The 18,358-nt window shown below is 44.5% G+C and overlaps 1 protein-coding gene and 1 long non-coding RNA gene across 2 annotated transcripts in view; both read right to left on the reverse strand.

Moving 5' to 3' along the window:
- Positions 1-18,358, reverse strand: part of LOC141773339 (uncharacterized) — a 267,664-nt gene that overhangs the window by 107,532 nt on the left and 141,774 nt on the right. The gene's annotated exons all lie outside the window — the stretch shown is intronic.
- oprl1 (opiate receptor-like 1) overlaps positions 1-18,358 on the reverse strand; it is a 99,107-nt gene that overhangs the window by 14,452 nt on the left and 66,297 nt on the right. The window contains exons 3-5 of the mRNA XM_074645245.1: positions 9,847-9,934; positions 9,039-9,221; positions 8,448-8,538 (exon numbers count right to left, since the gene is read on the reverse strand). Coding sequence (XP_074501346.1) covers positions 8,448-8,538; positions 9,039-9,221; positions 9,847-9,934 — 362 coding nt within the window. The remainder of the gene's footprint in view (positions 1-8,447; positions 8,539-9,038; positions 9,222-9,846; positions 9,935-18,358) is intronic.

Here is an 18,358-nt window from a genome sequence, read left to right on the forward strand (position 1 = left end):
ATTGCCACATACACCATTGTAAAGAGAGGTGAAGTCCCGCCCCTTCCCGTGGACCACCATGGGACCTTATTTCGTAAAAGAATATGCACGGTAGTCAACGGAGAGAGATAAATATTTCTTGGATCCTGTTTGAATTGCTCCGTGAATCACACATCTGATGTTTGTTAAATTAAAAGATCATTTTTCAAGTCAAGAAAATGTGAAAATAGGTAATCAGAAAGACGACACAGCCTAAAGTCACATAAGAGATCTAACTTTGGCCAGGATGAAACGTACCTACAAACCTGATACTGCAATCTGACCAAACTTCAAATAAAGCTTAAACATTTCCCTGCTGCATGGATTTGTGTTTTTGTGGTTTAAGTCACAAGAAAGTTGGATTTAATAAAATGTAACATGAGTCAAAATATGAGTAAGAACTTGGGTTATGGTCAAATGGACGATACAAGTAGAAAAACAATCCTATTATGTAACTGTATATAAGTAATAGTTTCTTTGACTGGGTGGTGAAGCGTATATTTCTTCTTTCATATAATAGCAAAGAAATAGCACATTATTTTACTGAAGTGAATGATGTAATAAGTATGCTGCACAGGAGGCATCATGACATCCCATAATGATAATACTGTGCTGGGAAACAAAGTAAAATAAGAGCTAAATAAAGAAACAGAAGTGATTCATTACATGGGTGGAAGTACTGTATGTGACTCTAAATCTTATATGCCAACATCCCATTAAAACACATCATCAGCAGAGTAATGGTATGTGACACATTACCTCACTGCTTTTACAATAACTAGCTCATAAAAGTTATATCACACCATCATAGATGATGAGGCATGGCTGTGTTAATTATATATTGTTATAATGACATATTATTAGCATATCTATTTCATTTTATAATAACATTGGATACCGTTTACATACTGCAGTAAAAATAACAGCAAATAGAATACAGGACAACATGAACACTGACATGTAATGAGAGTGGGAACGCTGCTACGGTTTGTTATTCCACTGCATCATATTAAGAGCTAGATTACATTATAATCCAGGACTTTACATCAGTACATAAACAGTGTTTGCATTGACTGAACGGTGATCCGTCTCCTTGTTTGGTTGAGATTGTTCATGATGGTGCATCTTGTTTGTTTATCACTCTGCTCATTTCCTCTCCTCCGACGACACTCTGCATTATCATATCATATCATATCATATACCGTATCATCCCTCGTCTGATCCATACGGCCTCCTTTGGTTGTGCATTTACAATACTGGTCCAAATCAGTTGGGACAGAGGAAGTGGACTATAACGCCGTCCAGCGGCGAGTCTGAGCAGGAGATTCTGTTTTTGATTGTAATAATTATTATAGTAATCATTTGTTTGGCTTTTCTGGTGGTGCATATTTATCATTGTTAAGTATTTCTTTCATTACTTTGGTTTGTGTTTCTTTTTAATCCATGCTTCCTTTTAAGTTATATCAAACTTCACTGCAGATGGTTAACATTGTGAAACGATCAATTAGGTTTAGGCAAACACATCTTTACTATTGACACCATCTTTCAGCCATCATTCTCCTTTTGGACTGAAATGTAGCTGTGGATGTTAGACGAGGGTAAAGCAACAAGTCCCACAAACTGAACAGTGAAACAAATAATCCTCAGTTGTCTTTTTCTGGCATGTGGCTTTTTTCATTCATTTGGGTTTTTTGATCTGCCATCTCTTAAAGATTGCAGTCACAGTTAAATAACAGAAAGTTGACTGTTGGTAGGAGAAAGCAAACTGTTGTCTCCCATGTCTACCAACATACCGACATCACATCACATCCGTCTCTGCTGTTCACTGGCGAGTCACAACTCACATAGTACATGTGAGGAAAACAGAAATAAAGGTCATTTTAAGCATTTGAAAAGATTACTCCAATCAGAAAAGCAACCCAGTCGTCAGATAAATGTTGGCATTTTACATTTCTGCAAACCACGGGATACGTTGAATGTTGAACCAACAATACGGTTCATGAATATGCTTCATATCAGCGTTGTACCACGCTTGCAGAAACGCACAATGTCACTTGGTTAACGTTATGAAACAATCAATTAGGTTTAGGCAACAAAACTCCTGGTTCAAATGAGGAAAAAGATCATGGTTTTTATTAAAATAACGATGTAACTAGCATAACTCAATAACTCAATAACAGCTGCCCTTACAGGACTTTGCTACGTAGCGTTACCTAAAAACCTTTACTCATTATTAAACCAAGTAGCTTTCACTAACTGTCCCTTGATATACGTGCTCTGTGCGTTGCTCGTACTACGTCGTTTCTCTGACGTATCCGGAGTTTGCAGAAACATACAATACCAATATTTTTTCCTGGCGCCTGTGGTTGAAAAAAGAGAGATTCAAACCTTCAAATTGAAACGTAACCGAGCTCAGTGTGTGTTGGAGCAATACAGAAGCACACTTTGGCACATTCCCTACGAGTCTTTTGGATGGATTAGTCAGAGCATCTATTAGTGCCAGCAGGGTGGCTGCTGATTAGAGCCTCCTCCCTGCCACTGTGTCCTTGGGCAAGACTTTTGACCCCAATTACTGAGAGCGGCGTGCCGTGACTTTCCCTGCAGCTGTCGGGTTATGAAGCCGCTCTGTTTGTTTAGAGGAGACAGGAAGAGGAATAGAAGTGGAGTAGGGTGAACCTTTATTATCCCTGAATGTCAATTAGTTGTTCAGCTAGCGGTCACGTGAGGACGCAGACGAGCAACAAACAGCTGCAGGGCGTGGCAGGTTGGATATGGAAGCAGAGAGGAGGAGACGTGGGAGGAACAAATAAAGCTGATAGAGGAGAAAAGATGGAAGTAGAGTGAAGGTGAACTATTAGAATAATGGAGAGAAGATGCAGAGAGGTGTGGCAACAAGAAGAAATGCACATTTAGCGTGCAATAAGAATAACTTCTGGGATTTCCGTGTCATTTGTGATCATCCTGTACTGACTGCAATATAAATGCATCGGCGTATATCTGCTACAGTAAGAGGTAGAGATGTAGAATAAAAAGCGTGAGAGAGCGCTCATGGGGGGCGGGTGGGGGGCTGGTGGGTGGATGTGTCCAACAGACAGCAGACCTTTAACCAGGAGACCGTTGTTGTTGTTTTGCGAGTTAGCTTAGGGACATTTGTGACGATGTAAATGTGTTTTTTAGTGTATGTGTTCTCTGGAGTTGTGTTACGTTGTTTACTAAGTATTTGACTTAGTTTACTTATTTTAAGCCCTAACGTGACATTATTCCTAAACCTAAGAGGTTTTGTTGCCTGAACCTTAAAGTGAGTGGTTTTGTAGGTTGGACAAAGAATGAAGGGACAAGAGGATGAGATGTGAAGGTTAAAACATGTGATGACTAATAAATGAAAATGAAATGAAGGAGCTGAGAATGAGATGAAGATGAGGATGAGAATGAAATGAAAGTAGAGACTGAAGAGGACGATGGAGAAACTGATAATGACATAAATGAGTTGAGAATGGAAAACAAATCAAATGAAGCAGATGACAATAAGATATGAATGAAATGAGAAATAAATAAGGAGATGAACGAGTTCAGGATGAAATGAAGCAGACGAAGTGAGAGAAATGAGGAGGAGATAGAGATGAAAATGTCTCACATGAGAATCCGAATGGCGTGAAGGGGATGACAATAAGATGAAAATGAAATGAAGGAGAAAGGAATAAAGTGAAAAGAAGGAATGAGATAAAGGGAGAGAGGAAGGAGAAAGGAAAAGATAGAAGAAGTAACAGAAGAAGTCAAGCAGAGATGAATGGAGTCGGCAGGAGAGCAGAGATGAAGCTCAGCTGTAGAGTAGACTAATAAAAATGATTGTAGGATTAGAACGTAGCTGCAGGCGAAGACTGGATCAATATGGAACCACTAGACCTCCCATTCCCCTGCTAGCTACAACATATTACTCCATTTAACTGCAAAGTGGTCCTGATTACAGCCGGGCTGTGTGGACATGTGGGAAATCACCCATTCTTTTCTTTATGTTTAACGCTAACATTAATATAACACATTATTATTCTTTCTGCCCCACCAGTACATCTTCCATATTCACATTCTATGTGCAGTAATTATCAAACTGATCAACATTACACAGAAAGAGAGAGAGAGTAGGAATAAGAGTCTGAAGATGAGATGTCTTTGTAAGGCTGGAGTTCAGTGACGGAGGTTCTCAGAGGGGAAATCAATCCAACAGACAGGCCAAAGCCCGACCGTGCAAACCTTTAAAAACCAGCAGCCAAATCAATTCTACCATTGACAGGCCGGCAGGGAAGAGCAGAAAGGATTGGAAAAACAAGATGTCGTCTCTCGGAGCGTGTTGGCAGTCTGGCAGCAGCGTTGTGCACTAAAGCTGCAGTCGGAGGCTGTTTGGCTTGCTGGTCAAGAGGAAAGCTACAGCTGCAGGAAATACAAGCAGTGATGAGCTCCTGCAGGTCTGATGAACCCAGAATCAAATCACAGGTCTGAGTGAAGAAGTTAAGATATAGATGTATATATATATATATATATATAGAGAGAGAGAGAGAGAGAGAGAGGCTTTGAGAGGGTGGTATGGGGTAGAAAGGGAGTGAAGAACATCTAACGCAGACCGATACTGAGGGAGAGTGAGAACTAGACAGCGAGAGGGAGAGACGACAGCAGACTGCAGACTGTTTGGTGATGAAATGAGTCTCTTGATTTAATATTTGGTGAAGGATGTTCCAATGTGTACTCGTGAGTGAAACAGCTCAGCCTCCCAAACACAAGATCTGTTCAATAAATATGTGTTTAATGCATTAAATACAAAAGCCCTGCATAAGTATACTGTCAAATATCGATTTCAGAACTCTTGTGCAGACAATTGAACATCTGTGATGACTCTTATCAGATATAGGGACTCATTACTGTAATGACACGACTGTCTGGTAGCATTGGAAAAAGGATGGGCTTAGATCTGCCAACGTTGTGAGATGTCAATGCATACCAGATAACCTTGTAAGGATTGATTTGGTAGTTTAAATGATATATGATATATTAATAATATATTTGACATGTATCTGCCATACAATGAAGTCCAGTTCATTTACATGGCCTTGAGACTACGTTTATAACCTCGTCATCTATAAGTTTACATTTAAACCTGGACATCTAGATGACCTTCATCATACTTATACTCATCATTTGTATTCATAAAAGAGAATGCATTATGCTTGCTTAACAACAACAGTGACATAGATTAGATCATTAAACTAAACATGTCATAAACAGTGAGGTCACTCTGTCATAACACAAATGAGTAGCGAGCTGAACAGGCAGCGTGTTAAAGCGGCGGTGGGAATAGATGCTATAAATGTAGTTTTATAATCCAGAAATCTCAGCAGCTGCTCAAAACAAAGTATGAATTAACAACCCTGTTGAACTACTGATGACATGTTTTGGTCATCTTCTGCTCTGGCTTTGTATAAACATGTATATTGCCCCTTGGAGGTCATATGGAAGCCTTTGTGCACCTGTTAGCGTAGAAACTGAGCAGACTTCTTGGAGCTGTTTGGCCTTTTTAGGAGAAGAGCTGCCATCTGCGAGCTGTGAACTCGTGCAGCGCGTCACGATATCTGAAGCTGCCGGCACGATCAGATCACACAAAATGCTCATCATCGCTCTCACACGACCCTACAAGGCAAACGCACGACTCTGAAACACTGGAGGAGGACCCAGCTGGATCCACTCAGCAGGAGCTGATGAGCAGCTATAAGAAGAGGAATGAGATGAGTGTATTTCACAGAGAGAATGGAGCTGCTGTTCTCCATCAGGTGTGATCAGGTATCAAAGAGACGGAGATGAACGGAGAGACTGTGATTATTCTGTTCAATAATCAGTAACAGAAAACCAACTGAAACTTTGGGTTTACTAATACAGCTGTTCTGTGGGATCACAGCTGTTCTGTGGGAGCTGCAGGTCCACAGAGTTATTTATATACCTGTCTCATCTTTCCTTTTACTCACTAGGGGAGGAAACAACGACGGGCATAATGTACAGAGTAAAACCCAGAGGCCGGTTAAAGCAACTTATTTATAGGATCAATAAATACTGATATGATGTCATCGCTGCGTGTAACTTTGATAAGATCCGATACCCTCTGAGATCTTTACGGGGACATCGTGACGAGTGTTTCTCTAACAAGCTGCATCTGAAGTCTGATTCATCATTGATCAAATGTTTTCTTAGCATGGTCTCCATATGATGATCATTTATGGCTGAGAAAAATAGATTCAGAGTTTTATTAATTCATAAATGAATGAATTGATTCTTATATTAGATCCTGCAGCTTCGGCTCAAAGCTCAACAAAACCTTCATTGTATACATCAGCACAGGAAGGTTCAAATGACACACCACATGCATCATGTTGGAAAAGGCGTGCACGTCTGAATGCTCAACCCCGTCTCCTACAAAACTAAACCGCTTCTCAATAACGTTTGGACTGAAACTCCCGTATTACGGTGGCAGTTTTAAACCGGTTTAAACCTGTGCTTAACTTCAACTGGACCGACTCAAAGTCATTTAGCTTTTAATAATCAAAACACAACAGCTAGTGATTCATGCTGTCATCTCATCATCTCATTGGCCTGTCGACATCACCTCTGCTGATTGGTTGAAACAAAGGAGATGAAGAGATCACTTTCTATTCTGGAAGATAGAAACATGCACCTGCTGTGTGAAAGTTCAGAACATGAAGCACCGTGTGGAGCGTCATGTGTCACGTCGCAGGCAGCCGGCTTGAGAGCTCTGCACTAGTACTACTAAAGGAAACGAGGAAAAGAGGCATCGCACGACAATGACAACGTGCACTGGCCTGTTAGTCAGATGCTGTGCAATAAAAGCTATAAACACTGGGACAGCAACAACATTTATTAATGATTCACTCACATCACTCCTCCCAAAGCAACCGCTGGAAATACAGCTTCAATCTATATGTAGAGGCTGTGCTGCACCGTAACACAGCCGTGCACGGTAACACAGCCGTGCACGGTAACACAGCCGTTCACTGTAACACAGCCGTTCACTGTAACACAGCCGTTCACTGTATCACAGCCGTGCACGGTAACACAGCCGTGCACGGTAACACAGCCGTTCACTGTAACACAGCCGTTCACTGTAACACAGCCGTTCACTGTATCACAGCCGTGCACGGTAACACAGCCGTTCACTGTAACACAGCCGTGCACTGTAACACAGCCGTTCACTGTAACACAGCCGTTCACTGTAACACAGCCGTTCACTGTATCACAGCCGTGCACGGTAACACAGCCGTGCACGGTAACACAGCCGTGCACGGTAACACAGCCGTTCACTGTAACACAGCCGTGCACTGTAACACAACCGTGCACTGTAACACAGCCGTGCACGGTAACACAGCCGTGCACTGTAACACAGCCGTGCACGGTAACACAGCCGTTCACTGTAACACAGCCGTGCACGGTAACACAGCCGTGCACGGTAACACAGCCGTTCACTGTAACACAGCCGTGCACGGTAACACAGCCGTGCACTGTAACACAGCCGTGCACGGTAACACAGCCGTTCACTGTAACACAGCCGTGCACTGTAACACAGCCGTGCACTGTAACACAGCCGTGCACGGTAACACAGCCGTTCACTGTAACACAGCCGTGCACGGTAACACAGCCGTGCACGGTAACACAGCCGTTCACTGTAACACAGCCGTGCACGGTAACACAGCCGTGCACTGTAACACAGCCGTGCACGGTAACACAGCCGTTCACTGTAACACAGCCGTGCACTGTAACACAGCCGTGCACTGTAACACAGCCGTGCACTGTAACACAGCCGTGCACGGTAACACAGCTGTAACACAGCCGTGCACTGTAACACAGCCGTGCACGGTAACACAGCTGTAACACAGCCGTGCACTGTAACACAGCCGTGCGCGGTAACACAGCCGTTCACTGTAACACAGCCGTGCACTGTAACACAACCGTGCACTGTAACACAGCCGTGCACGGTAACACAGCCGTGCACTGTAACACAGCCGTGCACGGTAACACAGCCGTTCACTGTAACACAGCCGTGCACGGTAACACAGCCGTTCACTGTATCACAGCCGTGCACTGTGACACAGCCGTGCGCTGTAACACAGCTGTAACACAGCCGTGCACTGTAACACAGCTGTAACACAGCCGTGCACGGTTCTGCATATGAATTAGACATTGAAATGAATCCACAGGATGACAGTGACATGAGGTCCAGTGTGTGAGGTGATGTGTGCTATAAGGCTGTTTGTTGTTGTTGATGTGGTGACGGTTCATGCATGTGTATACAGTATGCACAGGCCAGTACATGCACACCTGCATACAGGTAAATATACATCTGTCTGTGTGTGTGTGTGTGTGCGTGAATTACTCACTGTCATGCTCTTGCTCCTCCTCCACATCTCCCAGGACCATGGCCGGAACACCAAAGGCCGAAGCCAACACCCACACACAGATATTCACCACCTGAACACATGATGGTACATTACATCTGATTGTTTTCAATAACTTCAGATGGATCACCTGATAGCCCGGATGTCTAACGTGACTATCGACGTGAGAAGAACAAAGTTCCGTATGAGTGCAGTGAGTCTATGGTCAACATTCAAATTCACCAGTAAAAAAAATCAAATCTAAATACTACTAACTTTTCTAATTACAATAATAAGTAGTTTGTTTTCTTTTGACCTTGCTGAGTAAGATACAGGATAATGAACAGCGAGTCGGTCATTGCTGTGATATCAACCCCAACAAGGGGATTCTTTCACAACAATGAGCCGCTAGCTGGACATTATCCCGCTTCTTACACAACCTCTTACTGAAGAAATCAATCATTTGACACAGAGACGGTCCAGTCAGTCCAGAGTCAGTCAGAGGACTCGTGAGCTGAAGAGACTGTGCGATGGTTTCAGGGACAAGGAAGGCGGTGTGAAGGTTTGAATAGACAACATGTAAAGGTTTTTTACCTTGGCCTTGTGAGGAGTCCTCATGTCCAGCGCTTTGACGGGGTGGCAGACGGCCACGTACCGGTCCATACTCATCACCGTCAGGGTGAAGATGCTGGTGAACATGATGTAGTAGTCGATGGACACCACCACCTTGCACAGAGCGTTCCCAAACGGCCAGAAGCCCAGGAACACGTCGGTGCCCTGGAGACATCCGCAAATCAAAGAACGAACAGAGAAATTGAGCTGCAGGCAGAACAGAGGACTCCGTCTCCTCTTAATGCGACTTTGGACGGTGAATGATTCAATGATGTGGAAGCACATCAGAGCAGTGAAGCCTGAAACGGCCACACAACCAACCAGTGACTAATAAAGACCTGAGAACATCCAGATGCTGGGAAAGAGCAACATCTGAATCACACAAGCATTTCTCTTTCTTATCATTTAAAACAACATATACGTATGTTTGTGCGTGTGTGTGTGTGTGTATGTGTGTGTGTGTGTGTGTGTGTGTGTGTGTGTGTGTGTGTGTGTGTGTGTGTGTGTGTGATCCTACATCCTGACTTCAACTCTGCCTTCACTTTGATCTCAACTACACAGTTTAAAGTTGAAATGGGACCAGGAGGGTAAAGCAGCCCCGCGCTGTCAGAGCTGGAACACGGGTCTTCTTTAAGTGGTCACTATGTCATAATGTGTGTAGAAGCTCTGAAGTGATCAGTGACCAGACAATATACTGGCCAGTAACACTGAAAGATAACCAACAAGGCAATACATGACTCAAATGATGATCATGTTTTCTTTCAAATCATATCAAAAGGAGTGTTCCTACCTGGAACGGTAACGTGGCGAGGAACAGAGAGTCTGCCAGAGCCAGGTTGAAGATGTAGATGTTGGTGGCCGTTTTCATCTTGGTGTATCTGAGGAGAGACAAAGACACAGAAACACAACGTTCAGAGACAGGCAGCTCTTTTTACTGGAGCTCACACACACATTTAACACCTTCAGCAAGCGTCTGCAGCCGAGTCCAGTCTACAGTCTGCAGCCTTTAGTCTGCAGCCGAGTGCAGTCTACAGTCTGCAGCCAAGTCCAGTCTGCAGTCTGCAGCCTTTAGTCTGCAGCCGAGTGCAGTCTACAGTCTGCAGCCAAGTCCAGTCTGCAGTCTACAGTCTGCAGCCTTTAGTCTGCAGCCGAGTGCAGTCTACAGTCTGCAGCCAAGTCCAGTCTGCAGTCTACAGTCTGCAGCCGAGTCCAGTCTACAGTCTGCAGTCTACAGTCTACAGCCGAGTCCAGTCTACAGTCTGCAGCCTTTAGTCTGCAGCCGAGTGCAGTCTACAGTCTGCAGCCAAGTCCAGTCTGCAGTCTGCAGTCTACAGTCTGCAGCCGAGTCCAGTCTGCAGTCTACAGTCTGCAGCCAAGTCCAGTCTGCAGTCTACAGTCTGCAGCCGAGTCCAGTCTACAGTCTGCAGCCTTTAGTCTGCAGCCGGGTGCAGTCTACAGTCTGCAGTCTACAGTCTGCAGCCGAGTCCAGTCTACAGTCTGCAGTCTACAGTCTGCAGCCTTTAGTCTGCAGCCGAGTGCAGTCTGCAGTCTACAGTCTGCAGCCGAGTCCAGTCTGCAGTCTACAGTCTGCAGCTGAGTCCAGTCTACAGTCTGCAGCCTTTAGTCTGCAGCCGAGTGCAGTCTGCAGTCTACAGTCTGCAGCTGAGTCCAGTCTGCAGTCTACAGTCTGCAGCCGAGTCCAGTCTACAGTCTACAGTCTGCAGCCGAGTCCAGTCTACAGTCTGCAGCCTGCAGCCGAGTCCAGTCTACAGTCTGCAGCCGAGTCCAGTCTGCAGTCTACAGTCTGCAGCCGAGTCCAGTCTACAGTCTGCAGCCTTTAGTCTGCAGCCGAGTGCAGTCTGCAGTCTGCAGCCGAGTCCAGTCTGCAGTCTGCAGTCTACAGCCGAGTCCAGTCTGCAGTCTACAGTCGAGTCCAGTCTGCAGCCGAGTCCAGTCTGCAGTCTGCAGTCTACAGTCTGCAGCCGAGTCCAGTCTGCAGTCTGCAGTCTACAGTCTGCAGCCGAGTCCAGTCTGCAGTCTGCAGTCTACAGTCTGCAGCCGAGTCCAGTCTGCAGTCTACAGTCTGCAGCCGAGTCCAGTCTGCAGTCTGCAGTCTACAGTCTGCAGCCGAGTCCAGTCTACAGTCTACAGTCTGCAGCCGAGTCCAGTCTACAGTCTTTAGTCTGCATCACAAACCCAGAGACACTGTACAGGGAGTCTCTGTGAGGTGCTGCTGCTAAAGGTGCTGGTTTAGAATGAGATCTTTTGTCCAGAGCAGCGTGCAGCAGGAGGACTGAGGACATTGTTAACATGCAACATGACCGGCGGTGTTCATCTACATCCTCTAGTCTTCATAATGAGTGCAGATAATAGTCCCATACAGTCTGTAGTTAGAGGAAACAGTCTGAAGGAGTTTACGTCTTCACGTGTTAGCAATGACTTACAACTGAGACAAAACATACCGGAAACCACAGAACAACAACACACCCAGATACACACACTCCAAATGAAATAAATAAATACATACATAAATAAATAAATAAATAAATACATTTGAAAAAACAAGAACACATCTGAGCATCATCAATTGTCATAACTTGGTGAATTTAACAACTTCTATTTGTTACTCCCATACTTCTAACTCCTGACCAGTCCTCAGGTACAAGATGTATTACTGTTGGGCTCCAGGCACTTACAGACACATCAAGACCTCCTCTGAACACATCATAATAATAATAATACTAATAATACTAATACTAATAATAATAATATCTCTCCAATGGTAAAACAGACATGAGCCTGTCATACCAGGCTACAGTCTGAGGTGGTTGTTCTGTAATGTAGTGAGGCGTGCAGCTCAGAGTGACTCTGAGAACGTATCTGTACCTGCGTTCATAGTTGGAGTGTAAAGCCAGAACAACATGATGATGGTTTAGAGGTATAATTATCCCTAATACTTTATTAATCTGGCTTTGGACTGACAGACAAAAAGTTATGGAACTGCACAGTTTTGCCTCTTTCTGCTTCAGCTTTTCTGCTTCAGCTGCTCTCCATCAAACTTTACAAAAACGCATTGCACCCCCCCCACACACATTCAGTTTGGCCTCAGGCTCTTTCCCTTTTCTCCCCCAAACATCCCTTCTTTCTTTCATCCTTTCTCTCCGTCTCCTCCTCATGTCCTCTTTTCTCCCGTTTCAGATGGCGTTCACCGTTCCCCGTTCCCCGTTCCCCGTTCCCCGTTCCCCGTTCCCCGTTCACCGTTCACCGTTCCCCAACACCTCCTGTCTTCCTTCTTTTATCTCTTTTCACTCCTCTATTCCCTTTGCATCTCAACATCTGTGTCTTTCTCTCTTCTCTCCTTTCATCCCCTCTCATTACCTTCCTCTAACTTGTACTTCTTTACTTGTTATCCGTCTGCACGCCCTCAACTCTCTCAGATTCCTCTCATCCTTCCTGCCTTTGTCTGTTGGTTTTCTCCTCTGCAGCTTTCAGGAAGCTCAATTTAAGATCTCTTCAATACTTTTATGATACTGTACGCCTCAAATAAAAATCTAAGACTACGTGACCAAAGCAAAGAGACAGAGAACACTGAAGCAGCTGCACACTGATCAGTTATCAGCTCTGAACGGGGCAGCGTGGGACGGACGTCACGTTCAACCGTCAAACCAGAAACACAGTTTCATCATATGAATGCAGAGAAATGTTCAGATGCAGGTCAATCAGTCTGTGTTCAACTAAAGTAACGTCACGGACCACATGGACCCTTTCATCTCCATCTCTTTCTCAGCTCCTCTCTCTATTCCTCCTTTTATACTGTTCCCTCTTTTCCTCCTCCTCTGCATCTTCCCATCCTGTCTACTCTCCCTTTTTCTTCATCTCTTTCCTCCTCCTCTTTCTCTCTATCCCCCCCCCCCTCAGTCTTTGAACACATTTCAGCTTCTTTCAATCTCTCTGTCTATTTGCATCCTATTCTTCATCCCTCTCTCCTCATCTCCTACCTTTCTTCTCCACCTTTATTCCCTCCTTTATCCTCTTCAGCCCCGTCACACAGCCCTTCATGAACTAGTCACAACCTTTAAAGTATTGAAAGTATGTGGAGCCGTTGCCCCCCCCGCGACCTGACAAAGGATAAGTGGTTGAAGATGAATGAATGAATGATGAATGGATGAATGATGAATGGATGAATGATGACTGAATGGATGAATGATGAATGATGAATGAATGTTTCGTGTTTAAAGACACAAATTTCACATTTTTTCGTGATGGTCAGAACAAAATCAATTTGTATGTAAATATGCAAACGCCACAAAGGGAGGAGGTCGGGGTGGTCAAAAAACACCAGACTTTATCCCAGGAGGGTACCTAACCCTAACCTAACCCTAACCTAACCCTAACCTAACCCTAACCCTAACCTAACCCTAACCTAACCCTAACCCTAAACCTAACCCCTAACCCTAACCTAACCCTAACACTTGATCCCAGGAGGGTACCTAACCCTAACCCTAACCTAACCCTAACCCTAACCTAACCCTAACCCTTTATCCCAGGAGGGTACCTAACCCTAACCCTAACCCTAAACCTAACCCTAACCTAACCCTTTATCCCAGGAGGGTACCTAACCCTAACCTAACCCTAAACCTAACCTAACCCTAACCCTTTATCCCAGGAGGGTACCTAACCCTAACCTAACCCTAACCCCTAATCCTAACCCCTAACCTAACCCTAACCCTAACCCTAACCCTAACCTAACCCTAACCCTAACCTAACCCTAACCCTAACCTAACCCTAACCCTAACCTAACCCTAACCCTTTATCCCAGGAGGGTACCTAACCCTAACCCTAACCCTAACCTAACCCTTTATCCCAGGAGGGTACCTAACCCTAACCTAACCCTAACCCTAACCCTAACCCTAACCTAACCCTAACCCTTTATCCCAGGAGGGTACCTAACCCTAACCTAACCCTAACCCCTAATCCTAACCCCTAACCCCTAACCTAACCCTAACCCTAACCTAACCCTAACCCTAACCCTAACCCTAACCCTTTATCCCAGGAGGGTACCTAACCCTAACCTAACCCTAACCCTAACCTAACCCTAACCCTTTATCCCAGGAGGGTACCTAACCCTAACCCTAACCTAACCCTAACCCTAACCTAACCCTAACCCTAACCCTAACCCTTTATCCCAGGAGGGTACCTAACCCTAACCCTAACCCTAACCCTAACCCTAACCCTAACCCTAACCCTTATCCCAGGAGGGTACCTAACCCTAACCCTAACCTAACCCTAACCCTAACCTAACCCTAACCCTAACCCTGGAGACCGGCACAAGTCAAAGTTGATTTATTAGTCACGTAGCGTCCGTACTGATTTCAACCCAAACCTCCATCTTTTCCTAAAACGTAATAGTTTTGTTGCCTAAACCAAGTCAATCTTTTTCCTAAACCTAACTAAGTAGTTTTATTTTGAAAAGACTGGAGTGGAAATTGACACGTGCATCACGTGTTGCTGGACATTTGTAGGAAAACACAAAAAATACCTTGTTGAAAGTCGTGCTCTCTCTCTCTTCCATTCCTCCCTTCCTTCTCTCTTCCGTTCCTCCCTTCCTTCTCTCTTCCGTTCCTCCCTTCCTTCTCTCTTCCGTTCCTCCCTTCCTTCTCTCTTCTGTTCCTCCCTTCCTTCTCTCTTCCGTATATCTTGTCTTCTCTCTCCATGAGTCTCTCTAGGTCTCTCTTGTCCTTCTGTCTCTCCAGATCAATATCTCTTTCTCTTTAGCTCTCTATCTCTGTTGACATTAGCTGTCTCCCGATGTTCAACCCTGTTCCTGTTCCCTTCCTTTCATTCTCCGTCTTCATTCAGTGAGAGTATACTTGCATTATAATTATGAGTTCAAGGCTCCTGGCAGCAGAGAAGAGAGGGAACAATAAAGAGGGCAGGACTAGAGAGGAAAGGACAGAGAGGCGGGCCCTGAGCAAACAGAAGATTCAGTCGGTAACACGCCGTGTGTACATTCATTCCAACAGAGAGACATTCTCGTACCGTCCTGTTACAGAAAGGTATAGGACGTGTATTTCCAAATGTCTCTTCAATTTAGTTTCAAAGAGGGCAGAAAGAGGGCAACCTCCGGGCAGCTCCACGCTGGATGTTCTAAAGATGAGATACTGTAGGAATGACCTGTTTACTTCACACGTCTCCTGAAACAACTCTGGAAGGGTTAAAGGAAAATAATAATGTTAAAGTATTCACGCAGAAGATAATGAAGGTGTTTCTGAAGACAGTCGCCTCACAAAGAAGAGAAATACAGAAGCAAAGAGGACAGAAACAAATCAATATCCAGCATCAATGTCTCTTTGAGCCAGGAAACAGAAGAAGGACGTCTCTGATGCTGCGGCTCAGTTAGTAACGTAGTTACAGGATGAGTTTGAAACAGAAGAGGACGTCTCTGATGCTGCGGCTCAGTTAGTAACGTAGTTACAGGATGAGTTTGAAACAGAAGAGGACGTCTCTGATGCTGCGGCTCAGTTAGTAACGTAGTTACAGGATGAGTTTGAAACAGAAGAGGACGTCTCTGATGCTGCGGCTCAGTTAGTAACGTAGTTACAGTTTTGCCGTATGTCTCCCCCTCAGGGCATATTACTAACATTCCTGAAGTGCAGCTGAAACACCCTGATCTGTCTGACCCGGTCCTGTCAGCGTTCACTGTCTGTCTGCATTTAAACAATCCCACAGTCTCCAAAAGAAGCATGACATATTCATCCGTCCATTAAAGAGGCTTTACAGTGTTTCTGATGCCTCTCTCACTTTGTTTCCTCCCTCCTGCCAGATCATTCCTCAGCTCTCTCTCTCTAATTCTCTTCTGACTACTTGTCCTCATATAAACACTGAGACATCTCATCTAATACCAGCACACTGCCTGCAGCTCCCCTAACGCCAGACACCAAACCATCCTCAACATCTAGAGCTAGCACATTTAACCAAGCCAACTTGTGATGGGACACTTTCATTCTACTTCTCTATTTGCCATCATTTCCCTTCTCAGGTGTTTCTTCCTGTCAGGAACACAAAGGAAAAGCTCCATAAGAGCACCAGACTCTGCTGCATGGGACTCTTCACACTCTGGTGACTCTTTCCTGCATTTTATTGACATTTCATTGTTTCACCTTTAACAAAGCAGACCAGGAATCATCTGGTTTTCACCTTTAACTAAGCAGACCAGGAATCATCTGGTTTTCACCTTTAACTAAGCAGACCAGGAATCATCTGGTTTTCACCTTTAACTAAGCAGACCAGGAATCATCTGGTTTTCACCTTTAACTAAGCAGACCAGGAATCATCTGGTTTTCACCTGAGACAGATAACATCACGAACCAAAGAGGGAAACACTCGGTTCACTAGTTCTGTTTCCAAAATGACTGATGTGAATGGGATTATTCTGCAGCTCTCATATACAGGAAAAAAAAAACACACTTCTGTCTCTCTTATAAACACCAACAAAGATATGAAGAGAGATAAACCAGACAAATCCCCTCGACTGTCGGGGTGTAACCATACGTCTTTACAACGATACCACACCATTTCCATTGTTCTGATACCATTCAAGGAGGGTATTTGGCTCATCTAGAGCGATACGATACGATACACTACGATACGCTACGGTACGGTACGATACGTTACGATACGGTACGGTACGGTACGCTACCATACCATACCATACCATACCATACCATACCATACCATACGATATGGTACAATACGCTACGCTACGCTACGTTACGGTACGGTACGATACGTTACGATACGGTACGGTACGGTGCGATACCATACCATACCATACCATACCATACCATACCATACGGTATGATACCATACCATACGATACGATATGGTACGATACGCTACGCTACGATACGTTACGGTACGATACGATACGATACGTTACGGTACGGTACGTTACGGTACGGTACGATACGTTACGTTACGGTACGGTACGGTACGGTACGGTACGATACGTTACGGTACGGTACGGTACGGTACAATACGTTACGGTACGGTACGGTACGGTACGGTACGATACGTTACGTTACGGTACGGTACGGTACGGTACGATACGTTATGATACGGTACGGTACGGTACGTTACGGTACGGTACGGTACGGTACGACTCAATGATTTGATATAAATACACTAACTTTCTTTGCCAAAAAATATTCATACATGAAAACATCTGTAAAAACATTTTAAAACTCTGTTAGACTAACGTTAGTTGAGTTTCTGTTTAGTTTTCTACTTTACTCCCGTGACCGTCTGCTCTCCGGCTGGATACGGGAGGCTGATGCTGCGTGCACATCGATATCATGACGGGGAAAGGAAAGTCTTTTTCTCTGAATGAAACAACGACAGCGCACGGGGAAAGCTCCCGTGGTTGAAGCCGCCCTCGTCAAGTGGATTGATAGCGCCTGAAACTCTGCCGACCGGCTCCTCTACATCTCATCGCCGGCAGCTCACGCAGACCAACGCCGTCTCCCTTCACGCCACTACCGGGTCAGAGAGCCAGGAGTCCGGTGCTCTGTTCGTCTGCGTGCACGCCATGGATGCGTGCTCGCGCTGCAGAGGGCGGAGCTGGCAAGCTGCTGCATGTCTGGAGAGTGAACCGGAGTAACGTTTAACATTTCATTACTAATACAAGTGATAAAAAACACTTTCATATGTTTGTTGTCTTGAAATACAAGGTGCAAATCGTTAATATCCATACAACCGATTTTATGTCGATATGGGTCTCCCGTGAAGGACGACTAGCAGAGTACCTATTAATGTAAATCAATAAATGGATGTAGTAGATGAATGGTCACACTCCTACTCTACTGGATGTCCTCCTCAACTCTAGTCTATTCTTTCTGTCTGTTTCACTGAGACTCTCCAGCTTTCTGCCAGATCACTTTATTCATATTTCATGTCACGTCAAATACCAAAATAATTCAATTCTTTCTCTTTGTACTTTTGCAGCTTGTTTTACCACACAGCCTCCATTCTCTGTTTAGCCCCCCCCCCCCTCTTTGATTGCATCCTTTTCTCCATTTCTTCTTCATCACCTCTCACCTTTATTTGCATGCAACAATGATATTGTAATTAATGAATGCAGTTAATGATCTGTCGTAGATAATGAATTGCTAAATGTGCTGGTGCGTGTTATAATTGAGAGCTTTAAGGTCAAGATTTTGCAATTCATCTAATAGTGATTATATTTCTTTTTCTTATCTCAGGAGGAGATTAACATTGCACGAGAAGAAGATCACAAGCTGAGT

This window comes from Sebastes fasciatus, chromosome 8, assembly GCF_043250625.1.
Source record: "Sebastes fasciatus isolate fSebFas1 chromosome 8, fSebFas1.pri, whole genome shotgun sequence".
In the NCBI taxonomy this organism is placed as follows: Eukaryota; Metazoa; Chordata; class Actinopteri; order Perciformes; family Sebastidae; genus Sebastes; species Sebastes fasciatus.